This window comes from Erinaceus europaeus, chromosome 13, assembly GCF_950295315.1.
Source record: "Erinaceus europaeus chromosome 13, mEriEur2.1, whole genome shotgun sequence".
Taxonomy (NCBI): Eukaryota; Metazoa; Chordata; class Mammalia; order Eulipotyphla; family Erinaceidae; genus Erinaceus; species Erinaceus europaeus.
The window spans coordinates 63,001,262-63,028,604 of record NC_080174.1 but is presented as its reverse complement, the minus strand read 5'-3'; the positions used below and the strand labels follow the sequence as shown (position 1 = coordinate 63,028,604).

Sequence of the window (27,343 nt, the reverse complement as noted above, 5' to 3'; positions counted from 1 at the left end):
AGGGGGAAAGGGCAAGAGAGAATAGGGTAGGGTTGAGAAAAATGAAGAGGCAGAGTAAGCATGGCTTACAATTAACAACATGTGGGAGTGGTGAAGGAGAAAGGAGTTTAGGACTTCAAGTTTCTGATTTCACTGACACGGGATAATTGGCAAAACAAACAAGAAGAGAAGTAGTTGGAGTAGACTGAGGATAAGATTATAAATCCAGTTTACAACATATGCATGTTTAATTTAAGGTACTGCAGGGTTCATGACACCAGTTAAGAATGTTTCTTTTGGAAATGCACTTTTGTCACTTTTCATCTTCTATAGCTTTTTTCATGAATTGCTGGGGACAAAAATAATGGCCTGACTTTCTTAGTGGATTTCAAATTAGATGTGCTTAAGGCCAGAGCTCTTCATCAATATTTGATTTCCACCCCACTCCCAATTTTTAGTGTTTGTTTTGTTTTTTAACATACTGTGTAGTCTTTATTCCTGCTGGTTTAGATCCATTTAAACCCTACCACATTTCACTTGTACCTTTTTAACATAGCAAGTCATGTTTTACTTTAAATAGTTCTGAAATTGAGTTTTGTACTCACTATATATGGATTATCCCTCATCTACAATTTGCCCTAAGTGTAGCTTCATTTCTGGATACCTTGGTACAGAATGAAGTCTTTTTTTAAAAAATAAAAATCTTTAGACACACACACACACACACACACACACACACACACACCCCTTTTGGAGTTTGGAATACCTAGCCTGGACTGTGATCCTACCTGCCAGTGTGACATTGAGCACATTACTTCTTAGTTGGATTCATTTGTAATTAGAGATAATAGTACCTATCTCACTGGATTAGGCAGTGCATTTGAAACATTTGGCTTAGTGTATAATTACTTAATGATTCCATTCATAGCAGTTAGCTATACAGATCTGATATTCAGGAGACAACACTGTTGAAAGATAGAAAGTGATTCTGTCAGTTTGCAGATGGGAATATTAAGGGGGTCCTTCCAAAACCCTGAGGAACATATATGTTTAAAGATCTTTCACAGGAAGAGGGCTGAACAAAGAATGAAAGTAAATACTCCGATAAGAAACGAGGAATTCCAGTGTCAGAGAAGTCAGAATTTCAGGAAGAAAAAAATAGTTAATGGTGTGAGATTGAACAGTAAACTCATTTTAAATGAGGAATGAAAAGTACCCTCTTGGGTTTGGTGATTATGAAGTGACAGGGATCTTTCTCAAGCCATTTCAGAGAAGAGGTGGAGAGGGAAATGATTATAATGGGTTGAAGAACAAAGACAAGTGTTGACACAAGGAATTTGGCTGTTTAGATCAAGGGTGAGAAGCGAGAGAAATGGTAGGTTTGTTGAAAAGAGGGCTGTTTCTTTTTTTGTTTTTCAAAACTAGAAACTACTAAGTATGCTTCTAAAGAGCTATAAAAAGCAGAGTTTGAAAATAAGGAGAAAGGGACTGGGTGGTGGTGCACCTGGTTGAGCGCAAAGTTATAATACATAAGGACCCCAGTTCAAGCCCCCAGTCCCCACCTGTAGGGGGAAAGCTTTGCGAGTGGTGAAGTAGTGCTGCAGGTGTCTCTCTGTCTCTCTCCTCTCTTTTTAAATATTTATTTATTCCCTTTTGTTGCCCTTGTTTTATTGTTGTAGTTATTGTTGTTATTGATGTCGTTGTTGTTGGATAGGACAGAGAGAAATGGAGAGAGGAGGTGAAGACAGAGGGGGAGAAGGGGGAGAAAAAAACAGACACCTGCAGATCTGCTTAATCATTTGTGAAGTGACTCCCCTACAGGTGGGGAGCCAGGGGCTCGAACTGGGAATCTTACGCCGGTCCTTGCGCTCTGTACCATCTGCACTTAACCCGCTGAGCTACTGCCTGACTCCCTGTCTCTCTCCTTCTCTATCATCCCCTTCCCTCAATTTCTGGCTGTCTCTATTCAATAAACAAAAATAATTTTAAAAAAAGAAAAGGAGAAATAAAAGGAACCCTGCTAGAGTGATCTGTAAGTTGACAGGCAAGTTTTGATTCAAGAGACAGGTGAACGGACTCTTGGAGCAGGGGAGTGTCACTTTTTTTTTTAATATTTATTTATTCTTTTTTGTTGCTCTTATCATTTTATTGTTGTATTTATTATTGTTGTTGTTGGATAGGACAGAGAGAAATGGAGAGAAGAGGGGAAGACAGGAGAGAAAGATAGATACCTGCAGACCTGCTTCACCGCTTGTGAAGCAACCCCTTGCAGGTGGGGAGCCAGGGGCTCGCACTGGGATCCTTACGCCAGTCTTTATGCTTTGTGCCACCTGTGCTTAACCCGCTGCACTACCACCCAACTCCCAGGAGTGTCATTTCTTTGCAACTAGGATTATGTAAATTTTCGTAGGGCCTCTGATGAATACTGAGAGGGAGGCAAAAGTTGGAAGGAAGGAAAAGTATTGAAAACCATGTTGGGTGTCATATGTTTTGATATGATGTCAAACAACACAACTCTGTAATTTGTTGTTTGTTTGTTTAAAATTTAAGCATACAGAACTGGTGGTGGTATACCTAGTTGAGTGCTTAAGGACCTGGGTTCAAGCCCCCATTCCCCATCTGCAGGAGGGAAGCTTCACAAGTGGTGAAACAGTGTTGCAGATGTCTGTCTATTCCTCTCTATCTCCTCCAACTTCTCAATTTCTCTCTGTCCTATAAAATTAAAAAAATAAAATAAAAAAGGAAAAATGACTACTGGGAGGCAAGCACTGAGCCTTAGCAATAACACTGGTGACAATTCAAAGAGAGAGAGCGGGAGAGAGAGGGGGGCCAGGCAGTGGCACACCTGGCTAACTGCACACATTACAGTACACAAGGACCCAGGTTCAAGCTCCTGGTCCCCACTTACAGGGGGAAAGCTTCACAAGTGATGAAGCAGGTTTATAGGTGTCTCTTTGTTTCCTCCTGCCTCTCAATTTCTGGTTCTATCTATCCAATAAGTAAAGATCATTAAAAAAAAGAAGAATTTAATCACAGTGGTCAAACTGTTTAGGTGAAAGCAGTAAAGAGGACCAAGGAGTGGAAAATAATACTTATGAAGTATTTGGAATATAGGTTCCAGTCTGGGTTGAGAGAGGATATGGATGTCAGGAGGATGTGGATACACTTGAAAAGAGCCGAAGTTCAAAGCCTGGCAGTCTCAGGAGCTCAAAAAAGCAACCAGAGGAGGAAGATGGAAGAAATATAAAGGATAATATATGTGCACCCAGTGGGGTAGGGCAATTGAGATTGCAAAGATGAAGTACTTCCAGGTGAAGCCAAGGACATGGTGTGGCCAGTGGGAAGGTAAGTGACAGGATGAAATGGTGACCTGACTTCCCTGGCCAGACAACCCCACCAATGTGTCCTGGAGCCCCACCTCCCCAGAGCCCTGCCCCACTAGGGAAAGAGAGAGACAGGCTGGGAGTATGATTGACCTGCCAGCATCCATGTTCAGCTGGGAAGCAATTACAGAAGCCAGACCATCTGTCTTCTGCACCCCCATAATGATCCTGAGTCCATACTCCCAGTGGGATAAAGAACAAGGAAAAGGGAGAGGATGGGATATGGAGTTCTGGTGGTGGGAATCTTACCCCTCTTATCCTATGGTCTTGTCAATATTTCCATTTTATAAATGAAAAAAAAAAATAACTAAGTGGTGGGTGGGAGAGATAGCATATAATGGTTATGCAAAGAGACTCTCATACCTGAGGCACTGAAGTCCCAGATTTAATCTCCTGCACCCACTATAAACCAGAAATGAGCAGTGCTCTGGTAAAAAAAAAAAAAAAAAAAAAAAAATGAAGGAGGCCAGGAAATCAGTGAACCATCTAAAGTGGGTCTACATATAATTTTAAGTTTGTTTGTTTTGGGGGGTTAGGGTGTGCTAGGGTTTCTCTGGGACTTTGGATCTAAGGTGTCCCATTGCTCTAAACAGACTCTTTTATTCCTTATTTTATTTTATTTTATTTTATTTTATTTTCAGACAACACTTTTTTTTTAATTTTTTATTTTATTTTATTTATTCCCTTTTGTTGCCCTTGTTGTTTTATTGTTGTAGTTATTATTGTTGTTGTCGTCATTGTTGGATAGGACAGAGAGAAATGGAGAGAGGAGGGGAAGACAGAGAGGAGGAGATAAAGACAGACACCTGCAGACCTGCTTCACCGCCTGTGAAGTGACTCCCCTGCAGGTGGGGAGCCGGGGCTCTAACCGGGATCCTTATGCCGGTCCTTGTGCTTTGCGCCACCTGCGCTTATCCCGCTGCGCTACAGCCCGACTCCCAACACTTTCCTTTTTATAGGAAAAATAAAGACAGTGGTCCAGGAGGTGGCTCAGTGGATGAAGCATTGGACTCTCAAACATGAGGTCCCTAGTTCAACCCCCAGTGGCACATGTATCAGAGTGATGTCTGGTTCTTTCTTTCCTCCTATCTTTCTCATTAATAAATAAAATCTTTAAAAACAAAGAAGAAGAAGGAGAAGACATAACTCATGTACATAACTCATGTACAAGCACACAAGGGTCATTGGAGAAAACTGGCTACTAGCTGGTCACTTTCTGGCTTTTTATATATCCCAGTCTGTCTCCCAGGAACAAACTTTTAATTGGTCTGTTTAAATGGCCTGACTCTTATATTGGTCCTGTTCCCAAGGTGCATCCTTTCTTCCAAGGTTCCATCTTCTTTTTCCTTCCTAAGATCCTACCTTCCCTTTCTCCCTCAGTGCTGGTAGATGAAGAAACTTCCTTGGAAATTTTCTAGTTCTGTAACGTCCATGTGGGTGTCAATCCAGGGCTCATCTCACCCTAATTTTGCCTCTAACATTTCCCCTTCTGGGAGTATAGACCAAAATTCTTTTGGGAGTTGGGGGCAGGGTATGCAGAAAGAACTCTGACTTCTGCAATTGCTTTACGAGTGGCAAAGGACGTTAATCCATGATACATATTCCCAGGACTATCCCTGATCTTTCCCTAGTAGAGTAGCACCCTGGACACCTCGGGACACCTCTGTCCATTTTTTTCCCTTTTAATTCAAAGGATAAAAATTTCTAATGAGAGAGGTGGAGAGAGCAGTCTTGAAGGTGGCATGGTGGCTAGAGCTTTGTACTCTCAAATATAATGTTTCAGGTTCAATCTTGCATTGTGTGTGCAAGAATGATACTTTGGTTCCCTTTTTTCCTCTCCACCCCACCCCTAATATATATATAATTTTTTTTTTTTTTTACCAGAGCACTGCTCAGCTCTGACTTATGGCAGTGTGGGGGATTAAACCTGGGACTTGAGAACCTCAGGCATGAAAGTCTCTTTGCATAACCATTATGCTATACCCCCACTCGTGTGTGTGTGTGTGTGTGTGTGTGTGTGTGTGTGTGTGTGTGTGTGTGTGTGTGTATTTTTAAGAAAAGAAAGGAAAAGGGAGAAAGGAGAGGCCACGACACCTGTTGTGCAAGGTGCTTCTATATAGTGATTGGGGCTTGAGCCCAGATCTGTGCTCAAGTTAAAGTGTACATTTCAACTTTGTGAACCATAGAGTTTCACATTTACTTAATTTCTCCCACTTATGATGGGGCTACATTTATCACTTACTGTTGAAAATGGTTAATATACGTAACAGACATAACTTATCCTAGTGTATTTATTTGTTTACATGAGCTGGGTGGTGGCTTACCTGGTTGAGCACACATGTAATCATGTGCAAGGAACAGGCTTCATGTCCCTGGTCTCCACCTGTAGGGGAGAATCTTCATGAGTGGTGAAGCAGTGCTATGGGTCTATCTCTCTCTATCTCTCTCTCTCTCTCTCTCTCTCCCTCCCTCCCTCCCCTTCTCTTCCCCTTCCACCCCTCCCATTCTTCCTCCCTCATAATTTATCTCTGTACTAAGAAAAATTTTTAAAAGTTAACATGAGAGAAGGGGAGAAAGAACCAGAGTGTTACTCTGGTACATGCAATGCTGGGAATTGAACTTTGGACCTAATTTTTTGAAATCCAAAGCTTTGGCCACTGTGTCACCTCCAGAGCCACCTCAGCATATCTTTAACATACTCAGCACACTTACATTAGCCTACATTGAACAATCATCTTAACATAAAATACATTTAAAATTTTCTATTTATTTTATTTAATAGAACAGAGAAATTAAGAGAAGGGAAGATGGGGGAGAGTTATCTGCATATCTGCTTCACTTGCAGGTGGTACTGTTTTATTTACTTAAAGCATATATATTTTTTTTGATAAAGTATATTTCTTTTTTTAAATATTATTCCCTTTTGTTACCCTTGTTTTATTGTTGTAGTTCATCTTATTGCCATCATTGTTGGATAGGACAGAGAGAAATGGAGAGAGGAGGGGAAGACAGAGAGAGAGTGGGAGAGAAAGATAGACACCTGCAGACCTGCTTCACCGCCTGTGAAGCGACCCCCTGCAGGTGGGGAGCCGGGGGCTTGAACCAGGATCCTTACAGTGGTCCTTGTGCTCTGTGCCACATGTGCTTAACCAGATGCGCTACTGCCCAACTCCCCGATAAAGTATATTGCTAATAAAGTGTTGAATATCTCATATAAATACTGTACTGGGCCGCCAAAATTATTCAACTTGAATAGTGTGCTGCTTTGTCTAGCTTGAGCCTGGCTCCTCACATAGGAGCTTTGGTGCTGTGGTCTCTTTTATGCTCCCCCTCTTATTTCTGTGTGTGTGTGTGTTTATTCATATTCCTGTCACCAAAGATCTATGTCTCTACCCCTGCCGCCTTAATAACCACTATAGTTCTCCCACAGGCTGAGATAGGGGTTGACTTTTTCTTTCACATTTGTGTGTTCAGTTCTCTATACTATGAATATGAGTGAAACCATTCTGTAGTTGTCCTTTACATTACTCACTTCACCAAGCATAATCTGCTCCAGTTCCATCCATTTTATCTCAGAGGACACAGTATCTTTTTATTTCTGAGTAATACTCCATTGAGTATATGTCCCACAACTTTTTTAACCACACACTCTCTCTACCTCTGTCTCTATGTAAAAAATAAACATAAAAAAATAAATACCATACTGAGAATGAAAAACAGAATGCTTTGATTCAGAAGTCAAGTTACGGTGTAGTAAATGCTTACTGCTTTCATACTATCTTTAAATTGAACCTTTGCAAATTGGGAACATTGGTGGTCAACTCTGTTCTTGTAGTATGAAGACATAGATGATATAAAATGCATGGATGTGGCTGTGTGGTGAAGTTTTGTAAATGATGTTCACAAAAGTAGATGAGGGGCTAGATTTGTCCACAAAAGGTTACACTTTTGCAAATCTCTGACCTCTCCCCTGGACATTCAAAATGTGGTCCACAGACCATGAACAATGGCATCACTATGGAACTGTTAGAAATGCAGGCCTAGGGGGTCGGGCGGTGGCACAATGGGTAAGCGCACGTGGCGCAAAGCGCAGGGACGGGCGTAAGGATCCCGGTTCGAGCCCCCGGCTCCCCACCTGCAGGGTAGTCGCTTCACAGGCGGTGAAGCAGGTCTGCAGATGTCTATCTTTCTCTCCCCTTCTCTCTCTGTCTTCCCCTCCTCTCTCCATTTCTCTCTGTCCTATCCAACAACAAAGCAACATCAACAATGGCAATAATAATAACCGCAACGAGGCTGCAGCAACTAGGGCAACAAAAAGGGGGAAAAATGGCCTTCAGGAGCAGTGGATTCATGGTGCAGGCACCGAGCCCAGCAATAACCCTGGAGGAAAAAAAAAAAAAAAGAAATGCAGGCCTAGGGAGTCAGGTGGTAGTGCAGCAGGTTAAGCGCATGTAGCACAACGCGCAAGGACTGGCATAAGGATCCTGGTTCGAGCCCCTGGCTCCCCACCTGCAGGGTGTGAGGATCCCAGTTTGAGCCCCTGGATCCCCTCCTGTAGGGGAGTCGCTTCACAAGAGGTGAAGCGGGTCTGCAGGTGTCTATCTTTCTCTCCCTCTCTCTCTTCCCCTCCTCTCTCCATTTCTCTGTCCTATCCAACAATGACATCAATAACAACAGCAATAATAACCACAACAATAAAACAAAAGGGCAACAAAAGGGAATAAATAAATATTTAAAAAAGAAATGAAGGCCTCACTCTAGGCCTGCTGATTTCTAGCAAAAGTATTTTGTATAAGAAGCACTTTGTTATAGAGACTAAACTCTCTTGGTAGATGATAAGAAATCAGTCAACCAACTGCCAAAATCTTTAGTGAATTGGGGGCAAGTTGGTGGTTAATATGAAGTCCAGATTTCTTCCTGGACTTAAGACAGGACTCAAATAGAGAACATTACAGAGCAGTGGTCTGTCCTAGGAGAGCACTGGGCTATTTCCTATTCTGTTGGTCCAGGGAGTGGGAACAGCTACAAGCTGTCTCTTTTCTCTCTTACACTATTTTGGAGCTAAGTCTCCCCCCTCCCTCTCACTCCCCCCCCTACTTAGAGAGAAAGATTTTATTTATTCATGAAGAAGATAGACTGTGAGAGAGAAAGAACCAGACATCACTCTGTTACATGTGCTGCTGGGGATTGAACTTGGGTCCTCATGCTTGAACACTTCCATGAGTACTTTATCCACTGGACCACCTGCCAGACCACTGCAGCTAGGTCTCTTAACTGCTTCACTTTCTAGGTGGGAGGAGTTTACTCATATGACTGCAGCTTTGGCCACGTGCCTAATGTGGAATTGATGAAGTTCATCGCAATGGCGACATTTGGCTCCTACCTGTCCACTTGCCCAGAGATTGAGCCTGGCAACCTGGGTCTGACAGTCTACCATCGGGCATTTCTCCTCTACTCCTTTCTGCGCAGTGGGGAAGCCCTGAACCCTGAGTATTACTGTGGTGAGAAGCAGACTGGATGTGGGAAGGGCAGAATATATAATAGGCCCAGAAAGAATACAGGAATTGGTCTAGGATTTGGCTCCCTGGGGAAGAGAGAGTATAACTGGGGCTGACACCTCTGGCATTGTCTCTGTATAGCTTTGGTCTAGTCCTTCCCCCTCTAGCTCTGTCAGTGAACAGGTAACCACTTCTCCCTTCCCCACCCTCAATGGTCTCTAGGCTCCCAGCATCGCCTATTTAATGAGCACCTGGTCTCTGCAAGCAGCAACCCTGCCTTGGCCCTGCGACGGAAGAAGCACACTGAGAAGGAGGTACCAGCAGACTTAGTCAGTACTGTGTCAGTACGGCTTCGAGAAGGCTACAGTGTCCGAGAGGTCACACTGGCCAAAGGTAAGGGTCACTAGGCCTTGATATATCCACCAGTCTTGGACTTGTGTGCAGAAGGACCTTCTTATACATGTATCATGAGTGGAAAATTCTGCTTATAGGAGCTGGGTGGTGGCACACCTGGTAAAGCACATATGTTACAATATGCAAGGATCCGTGTTCAAGCTGACCTGTAGAGGGGGGAAGGGGGTAAAGACAGGTGAAGCAGTGCTGCAGGTGGTTCTCTTTCTATATATATCCTTCTTGATTTCTCTCTGTCTCTATTTAATAAATACATTTTTTTTAGTTTATCATTTAGATAAGTGGGTTGTATCCTGTGTTATCTTCAGAGCTTAGTTCTCTTTGTTTCTGATTTCCCAGGTTTGACCAAGGTGAGTCACTTGAGGGTTGGTGTGATATCCTGAACTTGACTTTCACATTACTCTTGCACATTTTATTTGTGTCAGTTGCCTACAATCTATGGAACTGGACTTGAGCTTTTTGACCAGGCTAGAGTTCCATGAGGCAGCCTCAGGATTCAGATAGCAATCAGTCCCATGCCTGGAGTCCTGTGGCCTCTTCCTCTGACTGGCCCCCCTGCTTGTCCTACAGGAGGGTCCCAGCTAGAGGTGAAGCTGGTGCTGCTGTGGAAACACAACATGCGCATCGAGTATGTAGCTACCGCACCCTGGCCCCTGGAGCCTGAGGGCCCTCGAGGAACACGGGTGGAAGTGACAATGGAAGGTGGCTATGACATCTTACATGACGTGTCCTGTGCATTAAGGCAACCCATTCGCTCCCTCTATCGGACGCATGTTATCCGGCGGTTCTGGAACACACTACAGAGGTCAGTGAGGTCTCCGTCCTGTCAGTTTGTGCCCTAGTTGTGATGTGGAGGAACAGATTTTTTTTAATTTAATTTTATTATTTATAAAATGGAAACATCAACATGACCATAAGATAAGAGGGGTACATCGCCACACATTGCCCATCCCCAGAGCTCCATATCCAATCCCCTCCCTTGATAGCTTCTCTACTCTCTATCCTTCTGGGAGTATGGACCCAAGGTCATTATGGGCTACAGAAGGTGGAAGGTCTGGCTTCTGTAACTGCTTCTCTGCTGAACATGGGCATTGCCAAGTCTGTCCATACTCTCAGTCAGAAGGACAGATTTCTGATGATTTGGCCTGGAGAGAGTCACCCTGAATACCAGGCTTGTGCCCAGGGTTCTAGATTCCCCGAGGCCCTTACCTATTGCACCCACCAGACTTGGGTGTGGGTCAGACTTATTCATTGTCCTGCAGCATTAACCAGACAGACCAGATGCTAGCCCACCTCCAGTCCTTCTCTTCAGTTCCAGAACACTTCACGCTTCCAGACAGCACCAAGAGTGGAGTGCCACTCTTCTACATCCCTCCTGGCTCTACCACCCCGGTAAGTAACTGATGTCCATTGCTCCTATTTCATGCCCACCCAACTTGGCTTTGGCACAGTATCTGGAGCCCAGAACCATGTTATTTTTCCATCCCACACAAGTATGACATGCTAAACAGTTCCCTAAGCTGTACCCTTAAAAACAGTTCTCTCAAGTCCCTGGTGCCTACCTGTAAAGGGGAAGCTTCATGAATGGTGAAGCCATGCTGCAGATCCTATCTCTCTTCCTCTCCCTTTCCCCTTTTCCCCCATCTCTATCTTTTTCTATCAAAAAAAAAAAAAAAAGTTCTCTCTCCTTCACCAGAGAAAGAGAAGGGTCTATGGGTCTATGGAGAGAGACTGTGGAAGAGACCAAGGGTGAAGACCTGTGTCATGTGAAGCAGTGGCTTCCTAGCAAATGGCAAGCACCCCCACTCAGGGTGTGTTACCATCTCTACCCGCTCCCAAGACTGCCAAGCAAGAGAAAACGTGCACTTTCTGGAGACCAGAGCTTCCTTTTTCTTTTTTTTTTTTTTAATTTCTTTATTGGGGAATTAATGTTTTACATTCAACAGTAAATACAATAGTTTGTACATGCATAACATTTCCCAGTTTTCCATATAACAATACAATCTCCACTAGGTCCTCTGTCATCCTTCTTGGACCTGTATTCTCCCCACCCACCCACCCCAGAGTATTTTACTTTGGTGCAATATGCCAATTCCAGTTCAGGTTCTACTTGTGTTTTCTTTTCTGATCTTGTTTTTCAACTTCTACCTGAGAGTGAGATCATCCTATATTCATCCTTCCGTTTCTGACTTATTTCACTTAACATGAATTTTTCAAGGTCCATCCAAGATTGGCTGAAAACAGTGAAGTCACCAATTTTAAAGTTATCTTTTTTTAAAATTATCTTTATTTATTTATTGGATATAAACAGGTAGAAATCGAGAGGGAAGGAGGTGATAGGGAGGGAGAGAGACAGAGAGACACCTGCAGCCCTGTTTCACCACTTGTGAAGCTTTCCCTCTGCAGGTGGGAACCAGGGGATCGAACCTGGGTCCTTGTGCATTGTAACATGTGCACTCAACCAGGTGCGCCACCACCTGGCCCCGAAGTCACCATTTTTTATAGCTGAGTAATATATATATATATATATATATATATATATATATATATATATATATATATATATATATCACAACTTTCTCAGCCACTCATCTGTTGTTGGACACCTGGGTTGCTTCTAGGTTTTGGCTATTATAAATTGTGCTGCCAAGAGCATGTGTGTACACAGATGTTTTGGGGTGGGTGTGTTGAGTTCCTTAGGATATATCCCAAGGAGAGGAATTGCAGGATCATAGGGTAGGTCCATTTCTAGCCTTCTGAGAGTTCTCCAGACTGTTCTCCACAGAGGTTGGACCAGTTTGCATTCCCACCAGCAGTGTAGGAGGGTTCCTTTGACCCCACACCCTCTCCAGCATTTGCTGCTGTTACCTTTTCTGATGTATGACATTCTCACAGGAGTGAAGTGGTATCTCATTGTTGTCTTTCAGAGCTGCCTTTCTTGTGCTGTCTTCACACTCAAACCCTGGCTATCAGCCTAACATGAATGGACAGTGCTCATGTTAGTGTGCAGCATTTAGCCAGTGCCCAGGGCTTGCTGCCAAGGCAGTAACAGAAATGGAGCAAGTTCCAACCTTTGTGTGAATTTATCTTTAAAGGGCTCCACAGCCATCTCTGGGCCCACACATCCTAATCCAGCCTTTGTGTGAAAGACAGTTTTTGCCTCTGTCCGAGGCAGGGCTGTAGATACTTTTAACCTTAAACCACTGCCATCTCTGCCCCTGTAGACCCCAAGGTATTACTGCTCTTTGGAAGTCATATCCTAGTTCTCCACAAATGTTTCTATAGGACTATCCTTCCTGTCCCCAGGTACTCTCCCTTCAGCACAGTGGTTCTGACTCATCCCATGCTCAGTTTGCTGCCTATTGGAAGCCAGTGCTGTCCATGGATGCCAACTCATGGCAGCGCTGGCTACACATGCACCGCCTGGTGCTCATCCTGGAGCATGACACGTGGGTATCCTTTTGGGTGACAGCTGGGGTAGAGGAGCAGGGGCGAGGATCAGGAGTTGGGGGAAGGGGAGGCTGCAGATGAACCCTTCCAAGCTTGGTCTTCATTGGGGCCAGAAGGCCTGACCTCCGTCCACATCCCTTCCCCCAGACCTATCCCCAAGCACTTGCACACTCCAGGCAGCAACGGACGCTATAGCACAGTCCAGTGCAGGATTTCCCACTCATCACTGACCTCTCTGCTTCGGGACTGGAGCAGCTTTGTGCTTGTTGAGGGCTATTCTTACGTGAAACTGCTCTCCAGGTGGGCAAAGTGACATCCCCTCACTCTTCCCCACTCCTCATCCCATACCTTCCCTCTAATCCCAGGTCTCACCCTTGCTTCCTCCTAAACCCATTTACTCCCAACCTAAGGCTTCTTATTTCTGCCCAGTTCCCCAGACCAGCCACCTTCTTCCTTCTACATGGTCCGCATCATTTCCAAGGCCCCATGTATGGTTCTTCGACTGGGTTTTCCCATTGGCACGCCAGCACAGGCCCGGCACAAGGTGAGCTGGGCCTGAATAACTCCCAGACCAAGAGGTGCTGGAGTGGAGACTACCTCTCCCCACCCCTTCAGGGTCAGGGCCAGCTTAGGGAGCAAGTCAGGCTTTGGAGTGGAGGGCTGCTTACCTTGCTGCAGGCCCCTTCTTCCAGATCTTTAGGGAGATGACGTTTCCCCTCAGATTGTGTCAGGCTTGCGGGAAGAGATCCTGCGGCTGCGTTTCCCCCACCGGGTACAAAGCAAGGAGCCAACACCCAAGGTGAAACGGAAGGGACTGGGGGGCATTGGAGGAGGCAACTCTCCTTCTAAGTCGCCCCCCACACTGGGACCACAGCAGACCCTGTCTGACCGGCCCTGCCTTGTGGTCCTGCATAAGCCACTGGACAAACTACTCATCAGGTTGGTGTAAGAGTGGAGATGAGAAGGGAAGCATGAGGCAGGAATTGGCTTATGTGCATATAAGGAGATCAATTGGGAGTTGCCCCCTTTTCCCAGGTATGAGAAGCTACCCCTGGACTACCGGGCACCTTTCCTACTGACACTGGAGCCTCCAGGTCCACTGCCTTTGGTGTCAGGCCGCTCAGCCTCTTCTAGCCTAGCATCATTGTCCCGTTACCTCTACCATCAACGCTGGCTCTGGAGTGTGCCCTCAGGACTGGCCCCTGCACTGCCACTAAGCGCCATTGCCCAGCTTCTGTCTGTCCTCACTGAGTATGTCACCCCCACCTGCCAGGCACCTTGGGGCAGGGAGAGAGCAGGTGGAGATTCTGCATGTAGACATTGGGAGAAAGTCTGAGCCAGACACTGCCTGTCTCTTAACTCCCAGTGTCTTTTCTGCTTCTGTTAACACTCAGTACCCCAAATGCTACTACCCCCCCACCCCCAACTCCTTATGATGACCTCTGGTCCTAATTAGACCTATTGTACTTGAAGGATTAGTAGTCTGCAGAGCAGCCAACAGGCAGGTCTGTCATGATCCCTGGGAAATAGCATAATGGTTATGTAAAGGGACTTTCATGCCTGAGTCTCAGAGTCCTCAGGTTCAGCTGCAAGCACCATCATAAGTCAGAACTGAGCAGTGTTCTGATTAAAAAAAAGAAAAGTAGACACTTAAATGACACTGGGTTAGGGATAGAATCTGACTATCTTTCCCCTGTTCTCTCTTTCTTGGGCTTCAGAGTTCGTCTTTCTGAAGGGTTCCACTTTGCCTGCAGCGGAGAAGGAATTATTAACATGGTGCTGGAGCTTCCCATTCAGGTATGTGCTATCCCTCATGACACTTCCTAATGAGCCCTGTCATTGTCATTTGCCATTGAGCTGGGTTGGGACTGCTAGCAGCTCTGCTTCCAGGGACCCTGTGGCTTGAGGACCAAGATCGAAGGCCGGTTCTGAGGGTCAGGGCTGTATGGGGCCAGCTCTGCTTTGGCTGGGCTTTGGCCAAGTTCTTCCTCACTCCCCAACAGAATGAACGCGCAGACCAGGCTGCCACGGAAGAAAGGCACACGTGTGTTGTCCAGTACATCCTCTTCCCACCCCACTCTACCTCCACGAAAGACAGGTGAGTCCCCAGCCCTCTCTCCACATTCTCCCTGCTCCCTACTGTCCTCTAAAGTTCCATCTCCAGAGTGCCATGGGGCAGAAGTGCTGTCTTACATGCTTCCTCAGGCAGACATAAGGCTGAAAGGCCCTGTGCACCTGGTAGGTGTACTGCAGGCCTGCTGCCTTCCCACCTCCATGGGCTGGCTCCCTGCCACAAGGTTGGAGATCAAACTCCTCCCTCTGGGCTCACAGCCCTCTCTCCTTTAGTTTCTCAACAGACGATGATAATGATGTGGAAGTGGAGGCCCTGGAGGGAGATTCTGAGCTGAATCTGGTCACTGAGGTGTGGGTAGAGCCTCAGTATGGGCGTGTGGGACCTGGCCCCGAGAGCTGGAAGCACCTCCGGGACTTGACGTACTCTGAGATCCCTCAAGCTGTAAGTGCCCTCAGAAGCGGCCCCACCCCTCACCATGTTGGGGCTCGTGTCCTGGGAGGAACCACAGCCTAGCAGCTTCCTGGCTCCTCTGAACCTCTGTTCTGTCTGTGACTATGTGGGCTCCCTTGAGAGGGAGAGGCCAGGTGCTCTGGCCTGGGGGTGCTGGCCCTGATGACTGCTATTCCTCCTCTAGCTCCACCCTAGAGATGCAGCCTTCATAGGCTCCTTGCTGAGCTTTGAATACCTGATCCAGCTGTGCCAGAGCAAGGAATGGAGCCCCCTCCCCTCCGAACCAAGGATCTCTACTGGTCAGTGGGGAAGAGACCAGCAGGGATTTGGTGGAGAGAAGGCAAGCCCAACAAGGAGTTTGGGTCTCACTTTGCATCATGTCTTCCTCCCCTCTTTCCTAGGATTGAACCAGGGAGGAGACACCTGTGTCCATGAGATCCCTTTCCGTTTTGACCTCCTTGGACTCCTGCCTCAGTGCCAGCAGCTCCAGATGTTCTTCCTGCTGCTTTCCAGAGGTAGGTGAACTTAGTACCTACTCAGTGCCATCTAGAGAGCCAGCAAGCCCAGGAGTATTAAGACTAAGTAAGCAGAGGCAGCTGCAAGAGCACTAATGAGTGATGGGGGCTTAAGGTGGGGCTTTGCTATCCAGGGCTCAGCCAGGGTCAAGGGCCAGCAGGAAGCTCTTGGTGCTGAGCTGAGTGTGTGTCGGGCAGAGCCAGAGGGCGTCCCTCTCGCCGAGGGGCCCTGTCCCGCCAACGACATGGTGCTGTGCCTGCTGCACAGCTGCCTGGGCCAGGAGCTGAGCGACCGGGAGATCCCACTGACCCCCACTGACCAGGCTACCTTCTTAAGCGAGGTGCTGCGGCAGAGCTGTCCTGATACAGGTAAGCTCTGCCTGTCTTCAAACCCCATGCCCAACCCTTTTATTCACTCAACAGGGCAGTTTCTGCTTTGGGTTTTGGCCTTGCCCTCCTTGCCTTCTCTTAACCTCAGAGCTCCACCTCACTACTGGCCCTGCCCTCCTCTGCCATCTCTGCCCCCATTGTAGGTCCAGAGGGCCCACCAGTGAGGGACCATGGGATCCTGAAGGACCAAGCAGTCAGCTGTGCGCAGTCTACTGGAGGCTCTGCTCTTCTTGCCCTGGTCAGCACTGACTCTTCTTCTTGAGCCTCTTTTCATACTGACCTCCTTTCTTCTATATGTATTTATACCCAACTTTCCATCACCCTGGAGACTGAGAGTTTCCTGCCAATGATAGGACATTATTCTCCTTTGTCTCACCCTTGACTCCATACCTAGGGTTGGACTCCAGGGTGGAAGGAGGGAGTGGGCGTTAGATGTTCCCATACAGATTGCTCTAATTTTTTTGACATTTATTTTATTTATTGCACATATGAGAGAGAGAGAGAGAGAGAGAGAGAGAGAGAGAGAGAGATCAAGAGTGCCACTGGTAGGTTTGATACTAGGAATGGACCCAGGAATTTCAGGTATGTAAGTCTAATATTTTACCAGTTGAACTACTTTCCCAATTGTTAGTTTGGTTTCCTTTTGTGTCTCTGTCTCTCTCTCTCCCCCTTTATTTCTCTCTCTCTTTAGATAGAGACAGAGACAGGCAGAGGGATAGAGTAAAAAGACCACAGCACCAAAGCTTCCTTCAGTGTGGTGAAGACAGGGCTCAAACCTGGGTCATGCCCATTAAAGCAGCACACTATCCAAGTGAGCTAGTTTTCCGGGTCTCTAATTTGGATTCTCTTCCCTACAGAGGAGAGCGCCTCCTCAAGTTCTCAAGCCTCTCAGCTCTGTCCAGCCCCCTCAGTGGCACTGTTATGCAAGGCTTGTGACCCCCCAACATGTGTTTCTGACTTTCCTCCCAGCTACCTTCTCAGGTATAGTCACTGCTTCCTTGCTCACCCCCTCAGAAACAACACCCAAGTGCCCTCACCAGCCCACCAGGCAGTTCTGATTTAAATCTCTCAATTCCTCTTCAGATATCCAGCATCTGGCTGCATATGGCCTGGAGGGACCCTGTCAGGAGGAGACAAAGCCCAAGTTTGGAGATTGGAGTGGGGCCCAGAGCCAGAAAGACCTGGAAGGACCTGGGGTTAGGGCTGCCAAGGCCCAGATCCCCATCCTCAGTGTCACCCCTGCTGACGGTGAGGCTGTTGACTCTCAGATGGTTGAGCAGGAGTGGCAGTAGGAACAGATAGAGAACTCAGAAGACCATAAGACACCTCTCTCCACAGATAGTGCCCAGAATCTAGAAGAACTAAGCTCCCCTACCCACCAGGAATGGCAAGCTTACAGTGGGCATCAGGCTCCACAGACAGAGGGTACAGATGGACCCCGAACCCGCTGTCCTGTCTACATTTATAGCTGTTCCCTAGAAGCACTGAGGGAACAGATGGTTGGCATGCAACCCCCTCCAGCACCCCGAGACCTCATCTTCCGGTAAGTACTGACCTAGGTTCCCACTAAAGCTGAGACACATACTCAGACTGGTGGCCAGTGGTAAGAACTCAGCTTCTTAGCCATGTTCTGCCCGATTCTTGCTGGACTTCTTTCAGCAAGTCAGTGAAACATGCTGGGCTTAGAATCCATATGGGTGGGAAATCAAGCGGTAGTGCAGCAGGTTAAGCGCAGGTGGCGCAAAGCGCAAGGATCAGCTTAAGGACCCGTTTCGAGCCCCCGGCTTCCCACCTGTAGGGTGTTCACTTCACAGGCGGTGAAGCAAGTTTGCAGGTGTCTGTCTTTCTCTCCCCCTTTGTCTTCCCCTCCTCTCTCTATTTCTCTCTGTCCTATGCAACAATGACAACAACAATAATAACTACAACAACAATGAAAAACAAGGGCAACAAAAGGGAAAATAAATAAATAAATATAAAAATTAAAAAAAAAAAAAAACACAATCCATATGGGTGGAACCTGAAAACAGTCCAATGGTCCGTGGGTGCATGGTGAGTCTAAGGTGTCATTTAGGGGATTTGGCCATGTTCTCTCTTCCCTCCTATTTTTTTTAGGACTCAGTTCCTGGACCAGCCTTCCCCATCCTCAGCTTGGATGGAGCCCAGGTACAAGGAGGCAGCCAACCACTGTGCTTTACTGCAGGAGCATGCACAGCGATGCTATGTTCGCGGTGAGCAGGCCCCGCCAGGGAACTTCAGGGAGCAAGGGAATTTGCAGTGGGTTATGCAGGGACTGGAGAGCTGGACCCTCATAGCCCCTTCCACACCCACCAGGGCTGTTTCGGAGCTTGCAGCAAGCACAGAGCGTGACCTCCCAGGACTTGCTCATAGCAGTAGATGCCTGTGAGGAGCTACTACAAGAAGTAGATATCACTCCTTTTCTGCTTGCACTGTGTGGCCACACTCGAGGTTTGCCTCATGCACCCCAAAGTCCTGGCCCTCTCAGCCCCGGGCCCTTCAGCAGCAGCATCGAGGAGGGCCCTGAGCCTCGGGAACGAGCTATCCTGGCTTCTGAATCCAGGTTAGAATTGTTGTTGGGTGATGTGTGTGGTGGCACAGTGTCAGTCTGCACAAGGTAGTACCTTAGTGCCAGAGAGACTGCAGTATTCCCACCTCCTACTCAGTTTCTTTCTCCCATTTGGCATAGGTAGCAGTCAGCCTCCCTGACTCTCCCTGTCTCTCTTGTTCTAGTATGGAGTGCTGAGCTAGGTTATTACTATTCATAGTAATAATCCCTGAACTAATCATGAGTCTCAAAAGTTTTCATAAAAACTTATTTTGTTCACTGCTGAGTCCCCAGCTCATTTGAGAGACCCAACAGGCCCCTGTTGGAGGGAAGAAGAAAGATAAGCAGGCTCTGTGTGTGGCATCTTTAGCATCTTCAGTCTGTGGGTGCTGGTGACTCCCAGGTTGGAACCCTAGCCCAGTCCCCTCTCTGAAACTTTAGATCTCCCACCCATCACATACCCCAAATAAAAGCATTTTCTTTTTTCTTTTTTAAATTTTTATTATCTTTATTGGCTAGAGACAGCCAGAAATCTAGAGGAAATGGGGAGGATAGAGAGGGAGAGAAACAGAGACACCTGCAGCACTGCTTCACTACTTGTAAAGATTTCCGCCTGGAGGTGGAGACCAGGGACGTGAACCTGGGTATGCATTGTACTGTGTGTGCTCAACCAGGGGCACCACCACCTGGCTTCATAAAAGTGTTTTCTTCCTATCAAATCATTCTTCTCCCCCTGGGTTCTTCAGCCTTGTTGAAGGCAATCACCTTCCACTCCATGGCTTGAGTCAGGAGACTAGGAGTCCTCTTTACTCCTATCTCAGTTTCACAAAAGTGTCCAGCCATTAAGACATGTGGCATTTTGGATCCAAGTGTGTGGTTTGGTCCTCTGTACATCTTCCTCTGCCTTTGCTGCTATGCTAAGTACTGTTTCTAGAGACAGACAGGTGTGTGCTGCTCCCAGGTGAGAGGTAGACTCCTCTAGAGTTTTTTTGAAGTAATGATTTTACTTTTAATGTTTTATTTGATTTATTTCTAATGAGAGAGAGAGAGAGAGAGGTACCAGAGCACTGCTCAGCTCTGGTCTTATGGTGGGCTGGGGATTGAACCTGGGACCTTAGAGCCTCAGGCATGAGAGTCTTTTGCATAACCATTATGCTGTCTCCCCAGCCTGATTCTTAACACATCCACAAACCCCTTTTCTGACCACTCAGCATAGAGACCGAGGACCTGAGTGAGCCTGAGTTTCAGAGTGCCCGTGTTCCTGGCAGTATGGACTCTGGCCTGGAGATTTCTCTGACAGATGTCTGCCAACTCAGAGGAGAGGCGCATGATGCCCTGCACAGCCTCATTCAGGTGAGCAGCTTGGCAAGGGTGGAAGAGGGCAGAGTCCTGCTGGTTCAGGGGGTAGCGTGCACTCCTGTGTAGTGTCTCCTAGGGCAGAGCTGATGTTTCCATAAGGGGTGACTGATATTCTAACTTCCCTCTAACCCCAAAACAGGAGAAGTTCCTGGAGATCAGTGGTCTCCACTTCCGCACAGTGCCCTCCAACCCACATTATTTCTTCTACTGCCCTCCATCCAGCCGACGGGAGGTAAGTGACTTTGTTCTTTATCTCTCTCTACCCCCAACCCTGACACACTTGATTCCCTGGCAACTCATCTCACTACTCTTAGTGTCCAGAGGCCTCTGGACCTGCTACAGATCAGGCCATGTCTTTCTTTTGCACAGGACGAGGGTCCCCGGGACACAGTAGACAGAAAAGTCAGTGACCTGGAGTTTTCAGAGGCTGAGCTCATGGGAGAAGAAGGTGTGTGGACAAATGGGTGGAGGTAGGGAAAGCTATTTCAAGGTAGGACTTGGGGGCTCCTCTGCAGATCCCCCACTGACCCCGTGATGTGCATCTTTAGGAGACACATCTGCCTGCTGCGTGGTCACTGAGAGTGACCCAGAGTTGGAGGTGGAGTACTGCGAGAGCCGTGAACCAGACCTGGAGCCCACAGGGCTTGACTCTGCCTCACTGTCAGATGCAGACACTGTGAACCCCGATGAGGACTCCTTCAGTATCCTGGGGGGCGACTCACCCACTGGGCCCGACAGCCTCGTGCATGACCTGCCACCTCTCTTCCTACACCTAACATGCTCTGTGCGGCTGCGTGGGCAGCACAGCTCCATCCCCGTATGCAGCCTGCCCACCTGCCTGGGTGAGTTTGAGTGTAAGTGTGAGGTGGGGGTGGTGAACCAGGAACATTCATACATCCAGTATAACCTTCCTGATTGTCTGGGAGTTGGGGGAAGACTCTACAGGTTCTGGATCTTTAGCACTGAAAACTTAAAATCTGCACTTATCCCAGGCTTCCAGCAAGCCCTAATTTTGCCTCTCTCCCAGGCCAGGTGCTCTCCAGTTTGGAAGGCCCCCTTGTTGGAGGCCGCATTCCTCTGAGGGACCTCAGTGTTACTCTGGACGTCTTTGTGCTGACCCTGCCCCTGGAGGTGGAGCTCCCCCCAACTTCAGATCCTCAGCACCACCGGTGTGTGACTGCAAGTTTTGTGAGGGGTTGGGGTTGGGGAGGGCACTTGAGGCATTGATAGGGTAGGGGAATGATTGCTAGGGAATCTGGAGGCATTTGGGAACTGAGGGCACTTCAAGGATCCCAAGAAAGAAGTATTAAGGAGACCTTAGAGTTTTACTTTTTGCTGATCTTTGACTTTTGCTCCCACCCCCCTCCAGCTCAACATCTGAGAGCAGTGCTTCATTCCCACGATCTCCAGGGCAGCCCTCTTCCTTAAGGTCAGATGATGACCTGGGCCCCCCACTGCCACCCCCAGAAGAAGACAGGTACTTCCTTACCTCTCTTACAGAGTCCACTGTTTCTCCCTTTCCATTTTGTTTTGGGGAAACCAGCATCTAAACCCTTTTTCCATAAAAAATAAAATCTTTAAGAATGGATAGGGAGCAGCTTTGCCATGTGCATGATCCAGGTTTGGAACCTGGCCCCCAGTCTCTTCCATCCTCTAGCTAAAAGAAAAAAAGAAAAAGAAAAGAAAAAATTCTTTCTTCCAATTAGGCACCCAGGACTGTCCAGTTTGGCCACACCTCATAGACTGGCTATTGAGACCACCATGAGTGAGGTGAGGCCCTTCCCCTCCCAGTCCTAAGTGACATCCTCAGTACTGATACTTGTTCCATGGCATGAAGGAGGTGAGGTCTCCCCTTTGTTCTGGGATTACAGTGTCATCTCTCTCAGTGTGTGAGGCACTGTGTTCTAGTCCAGGAGTGAGGCAATGCTCCAGTCATCAAGGGAGGGCCCCATGCCACTTCTTGGATTGCTCTGACTGTAGATCCGCTGGTTGCTGGAAGATGAGATGGTGGGGGCACTTCGAAGAGGGGGCATCCCCCAGAGCCCCACCCTGCACCGTGCCGCTGCCCACATCCATAGCTCTCCTGGACGCAGCACTTGCCTTCGTCAAACTTTGCCACTGAGTTTTGTGTTTGGGCCAGAGCGGTCCCTCACACAGTTCAAGGAGGTATGCTGCCCTCAGAACACTCCTGGGTCACCTTGAAAGCCAGAAGGTCCTCTTTCTGGGTTTGAGTCCATAGAATTGGCCTCCCTCCCCCTATACCTGGCAACCCAACTCAGAGAGTAACTCAGCTCCTAAGCATGCCACTGGGTCTGTTGAAACCTTAGGCAGGTCACTGCACCTTTTCACAGCTCATGCCTGCTTCAGCAGGTAGCATGAGGGTCTCATAAAGAACTGAAAGGAGTGACCTGGGAGGTGGCACAGTGGATAAGGGGTTGGGCTCTCAAGCTTGATTGAGCCCTAATACTGTGTGTGCCAGAGTAATACTGTGGTTTATCTCTTTCAAATAAATATTAATATGAGTATATACAATATGTGTGTGTTTATAGAAGTAAGGAGACTGTACAAATGTTTAAACTGTGGCTTTGGTTCCTACTCCCCAGGAATTCCGCTGCCTCCACCTCCCTGGCCATGTCCTTCTTGAAGACCCTGATAGTGGCTTCTTCTTTGTGGCTGGTCAGCAGCCAGATGGTTCTCATCAAGAATCTCCTCCAACAGCCTGGGCTTGGCACAGCCCTGAGGGTAGGACTGAAGAGGTAGAAGGGGAGGTAAGTCTTTCCTGGGCTGACCTGGGAAGGGAAGAAGTATTTTGGGCATATGGGGCCTGTACTTAGTTCTGACTTTCTACTCTTCAGGCTCTAACAGCCAGTCCCCTGATCCCTGGATCTCCAGAGCATTTTGAGGTCCCCTCTCTCATCAGTCTGCCTAGCCTGCCACAGGGAGGAGGTAAGCAATGACTTGGGCAACAGAGACTGGGGCCAGAACCAGGTACTTATAGTTCCCTGGCCCTTCTTCCATTGACAGCAGGCAGTCCAAGCAAGACTTGAGAGAGGCATTTTTCTCCTCTTCCCAGGGAACCAGCCTGGACCAAGCAGAGGACTAAGCCTTATGTCCAGTCAGGGCAGTGTGGACTCAGACCACCTAGGTAAGCAGAGGTAGGGAATGGAGGGTTCTGAGCTGATGGTTTGGACTTAGAGTTTCATAGGGAAAGATTTGGATAAAAGGCTTCAGGAGAGTCGAGCGGTAGTGCAGCGGGTTAAGTGCACATGGCACAAAGCTCAAGGACTGGCATAAGGGTCCCAGTTGGAGCCCCCGGATCTCCACCTGCAGGGTGGTCACTTCACAAGTGGTGAAACAGGTCTGCAGGTGTCTGTCTTTCTCTCCCCCTCTGTCTTCCCCATCTCTCTCCATTTCTCTCTGTCCTATCCAACATTGATGACAACAATAGTAACTACAACAATAAAGCAGCAAGGGCATCAAAAGGGAATAAATAAATAAATATTAAAAAAAAAAAAAGCTTCAGAAAGTGCTGGACTAGCTTCACGGGCAGGAGATCAGGAACTCGTGGCGACATGGTAATACAGTTCTTTATTGATGCGGGAGCCCCAGAGTTGGGTGTGAGTACAGTGGGTTAAGCTACCTGGTGCCAAACTGCAAAGGCCACCTCCCACTCTGCACGCCAGCCCTTCTCCAGGTCATGGGAGAGAAAAGAGAGTGAAACCAGGAACAGAAGTGGGTTTTATGGGATAAAACTGGAAGTGGCAAGTCGGGAACAGAGATGGCTAGGAAAGGGGGTGGAGAAAAGAAAAGGGCACACTGGGAACTTCCTTAGCTACCGTTGCTATGGTTTTAACTGGCAGGAATAGTGTACCCTGCAGGCAGGGCGGGTCTTGAGGTAGAAAGAAGATAGATCAGGCAAAACAATGATTATGTACATAGGCCATAGTGTCAGCAATGCAGGATGGAGCAGGGGGGCTGCCCAACAAGAAAGGACTTTCCGGGCCCCTTGGAGACTCAGATAAGCCAGGTCCAACTAAGAATGGAGTTGAACTTTAGCACACTTGACACAGGTTATGATGGTGGCAGCAGCGGCTCAGACAGCGAGGGTCCCAATGAAACCCCAAGTGAGAAGACTCCCTTCACACTGCGAACCCCACCTGGGCCAGCACCTCCACAGGCTTCCCTCTCTGGCCTCCCTGGGCCCTGCCTGCCTGATTTCTGGCTCATTATCCGTGTCCTGCAGGATCGTGTGGAAGTATATGCACATGCACAGTGAGTAGAAGCCAGCACCTTGCACCTGACTCTGATGCTTGCTTTTCCCCCCTGTTCCATACCCTCTCCAATGTTGTTAAAAACTAAGATTTGGGATCTGGGTGGTGGTATACCAGTTGAGTGCACACATTTCCATGTGCACTCAAGGACCTGGGTTCAAGCCCCTGGTTTCCACTTTTTTTTTTTTGGGGGGGGGTTTAAACTTCACAAGCAGTTAAGCAGTGCTATAGGTATTTATCTTTCTCTTGCCTTCTCTATCTCCTTCCCTTCTCAATTTTTCTTTTCTTTTCCTTCTTTTTTTTTTTTTAATTGGATAGGACAGAGAGAAATTGATAGAGAAGGGGAAGATAGAGAAGGGATGAGAAAGATAGACACCTGCAAATCTACTTTAGCACTTGTGAAATGACCCCCCACACACAAGGTGGGGAGCTGGGGATTCAAACTAGGATCCTTGCACAAGTCCTTGCACTTCGTACTATGTGCACTTAACCCAGTGCACTACCACCCAACTCCTTCTCAACTTTTCTCTGTCCTATAAAATTAAAAAAAGGGGAAAAAAATAGCTGCTGGACTTACTGTGCAGGCACCAAGCTCCAACAATAACACTGGTGGCAATTAAAAAAAAACCAAAAAATGCTAGAAATGGACCTGCCCTGTGACCCTGCAATTCCTTTCCTGGGGATATGTCCTAAGGAACCCAACACATCCATCCAAAACGATCTGTGTACACATATGTTCTTAGCAGCACAATTTGTAATAGCCAAAACCTAGAAGCAACCCAGGTGTCCAACAACAGATGAGTGGCTGAGCAAGTTGTGGTATATATACACAATGGAATACTATTCAGCTGTGAAAAAAATGGTGACTTCACCGTTTTCAGCCAATCTTGGATGGACCTTGAAAAATTCATGTTAAGTGAAATAAGTCAGAAACTGAAGGATGAATATGGGATGATCTCACTCTCAAGCAGAAGTTGAAAAACAAGATCAGAAAAAAAAAAAAAAAAAAAAAAAACACAAATAGAACCAGAACTGGAATTGGTGTATCACACCAAAGTAAAAGACTCTGGGGTGGGGGTGGGTGGGCGGGGAGAATACAGATCCAAGAAGGATGACAGAGGACCTAGTATGGGCTGTATTGTTATAGAGGAAACTGGGGAATGTTATGCATGTACAAACTATTGTATTTACTGTTGAATATAAAACATTAGTTCCCCAATAAAGAAATAAAATTTTTTTAAAAAAAACCAAGATTTTGGCAGCCATGGAAATAGTTCACCTGAAAAATATTTCACCTAAAAAACAGAGAAAGACCAGAGCACTGCTCAACTCTGGCTTATGGTGGTGTTGGGGATTGAACCTGGGACAGGCATGAAAGTCTTTTCCATAAACATTATGCAGTTTTCCCAGTTCTATTCTTTACTTTCTACCTGAAAAAGTCAGCCTGGAGTGGTGAAGCCTTAGCAATGACAGAATAAAATATGAGCCAGGTAGGTGGTGGTGCACCCAGGAAGAGTATACAGGTTACCATTTACAAAGATTTGGGTTCAAGCTTTTGTCTCCACTTGCTAAAGGGAAGCTTCACAAGTGGTAGAGCCATGCTGTCTCTTTCTCCTTGCTCCCTCATTAACACTTCCCTTTCAATTTCTGTCTCTATCCAAAAATAAATAAATAAATGAATACATAAATAAATTTTAAAAGAGCGTCTACAGTTCAGCTTCACAAATAGATATGAAAACAATTGAATGATAGATAATTTATAGTAAGTGTTTACTACACGCAGGTACCGTTGTGTTTTATATGGATCTGATCATTTAATCTATGTAGCATCCCTAGAATTTGTTACTGTCTTTATGGAAACTTAAATACAGATAAATACTTGTCCAAGGTTATAGCTAGTAATTTAAAGAACTTGGATTCATACCTAGGCATCTGGTTAAATATTGCTGTAATCATGAGGTTGGGGTGGGGTTGAGAAGGGAAGGCTACCATTCTGGTAAAGAAGTCTTGAGGACAAAGAAGAGCTGATCTGCATGATGGAAGTCTCAGCATGGCACCCACTTAAGAGTTGAGAGTCAAGTATAGAGCCTAGACTTTCATGGTACCACTTTGCTTCAAACCCCTGACCCTTCCCTCTACCCCCTAATTCCAATCCTATTGCAATTCTGTTTGATCTATCCTTCCTAGGAGTCTGATTCGTGAGGACGGTGGCCCAGGCTCTAAGTGTCGCCACCTGCAGCAGCTTCTGGTGAGGCGAGTTGGGGAGATCTGCAGAGAGGTCAACCAGGTAAGGGACAGCCAGGGGCAAGGCTCCTGGGACATAGGACAAAGCCCAGGATGGAACCTGGCCTTCAAAGGCTGTTGATCCATTTTAAACAATGCCTTTGACTCCTAACTCCTGGGATACTGTTACTCCTTGGACTTCCGAGGAGCTGGAAAATCCTGGCTGACCCAACTTTAGTAGTATAGGCTACCCTCTCATACCTCTGAGCTATTCCCCCCTGCTGTAGTGTGCTGTGCTGATAAAAATAGAATAGTGAACAAGACTGGAGCTTATGTTGAGTGAGAAGGATAAACCTTGAGCAAAGGTATACAAATCATTTCCATTATAACTGTGAAGATCTCTGAAAGGGGAAAAAGACTGCTATGAGAGCATACAAAGGGGTCTGACCTTTGAAGTGCCAGGGACTGCTTCCTATAAGTGATTTCTTTTTAAATTTTTTATTATCTTTATTTATTGGATAGAGACAGCCAGAAATCTAGAGGGAGTGTGAGATAGAAAGGGAAAGAAATAGAAACACACTTGCAGCACTACTTCACCACTTGCAAAGCTTCCTCCCTGCAGGTGGGGACTGTGGGCTTGAAACTGGGTCCTTGCACTTTCTAACATGTGCACTCAACCAGATGCATCACCACCCAATCGCTAGAAGTGATTTAAAAAAAAAAATTATATATATATATATATATACACACACACACACACACACACACACACACACG

At 46.9% G+C, this 27,343-nt stretch overlaps 1 protein-coding gene across 2 annotated transcripts in view; it reads left to right on the top strand.

Annotated features, from left to right (window-relative positions):
* The window catches only part of SZT2 (SZT2 subunit of KICSTOR complex), a 115,266-nt gene that overhangs the window by 55,917 nt on the left and 32,006 nt on the right, over nt 1–27,343 (top strand). For both annotated transcript variants that reach the window (XM_060206058.1, XM_060206059.1), the window contains 34 exons: nt 8,653–8,863; nt 9,083–9,253; nt 9,842–10,076; nt 10,534–10,663; nt 12,578–12,720; nt 12,869–13,021; nt 13,151–13,265; nt 13,443–13,660; nt 13,757–13,972; nt 14,440–14,518; nt 14,725–14,819; nt 15,068–15,236; nt 15,430–15,544; nt 15,647–15,760; nt 15,959–16,129; nt 16,294–16,388; nt 17,008–17,131; nt 17,234–17,398; nt 17,489–17,693; nt 18,263–18,378; nt 18,482–18,728; nt 19,925–20,066; nt 20,212–20,304; nt 20,442–20,520; nt 20,621–20,914; nt 21,100–21,241; nt 21,442–21,549; nt 21,779–21,842; nt 22,053–22,238; nt 22,676–22,840; nt 22,928–23,018; nt 23,146–23,217; nt 24,143–24,344; nt 26,531–26,630. In XM_060206058.1, coding sequence (XP_060062041.1) covers nt 8,653–8,863; nt 9,083–9,253; nt 9,842–10,076; nt 10,534–10,663; nt 12,578–12,720; nt 12,869–13,021; nt 13,151–13,265; nt 13,443–13,660; nt 13,757–13,972; nt 14,440–14,518; nt 14,725–14,819; nt 15,068–15,236; nt 15,430–15,544; nt 15,647–15,760; nt 15,959–16,129; nt 16,294–16,388; nt 17,008–17,131; nt 17,234–17,398; nt 17,489–17,693; nt 18,263–18,378; nt 18,482–18,728; nt 19,925–20,066; nt 20,212–20,304; nt 20,442–20,520; nt 20,621–20,914; nt 21,100–21,241; nt 21,442–21,549; nt 21,779–21,842; nt 22,053–22,238; nt 22,676–22,840; nt 22,928–23,018; nt 23,146–23,217; nt 24,143–24,344; nt 26,531–26,630 — 5,025 coding nt within the window. The remainder of the gene's footprint in view (nt 1–8,652; nt 8,864–9,082; nt 9,254–9,841; nt 10,077–10,533; nt 10,664–12,577; nt 12,721–12,868; nt 13,022–13,150; nt 13,266–13,442; nt 13,661–13,756; nt 13,973–14,439; nt 14,519–14,724; nt 14,820–15,067; nt 15,237–15,429; nt 15,545–15,646; nt 15,761–15,958; nt 16,130–16,293; nt 16,389–17,007; nt 17,132–17,233; nt 17,399–17,488; nt 17,694–18,262; nt 18,379–18,481; nt 18,729–19,924; nt 20,067–20,211; nt 20,305–20,441; nt 20,521–20,620; nt 20,915–21,099; nt 21,242–21,441; nt 21,550–21,778; nt 21,843–22,052; nt 22,239–22,675; nt 22,841–22,927; nt 23,019–23,145; nt 23,218–24,142; nt 24,345–26,530; nt 26,631–27,343) is intronic.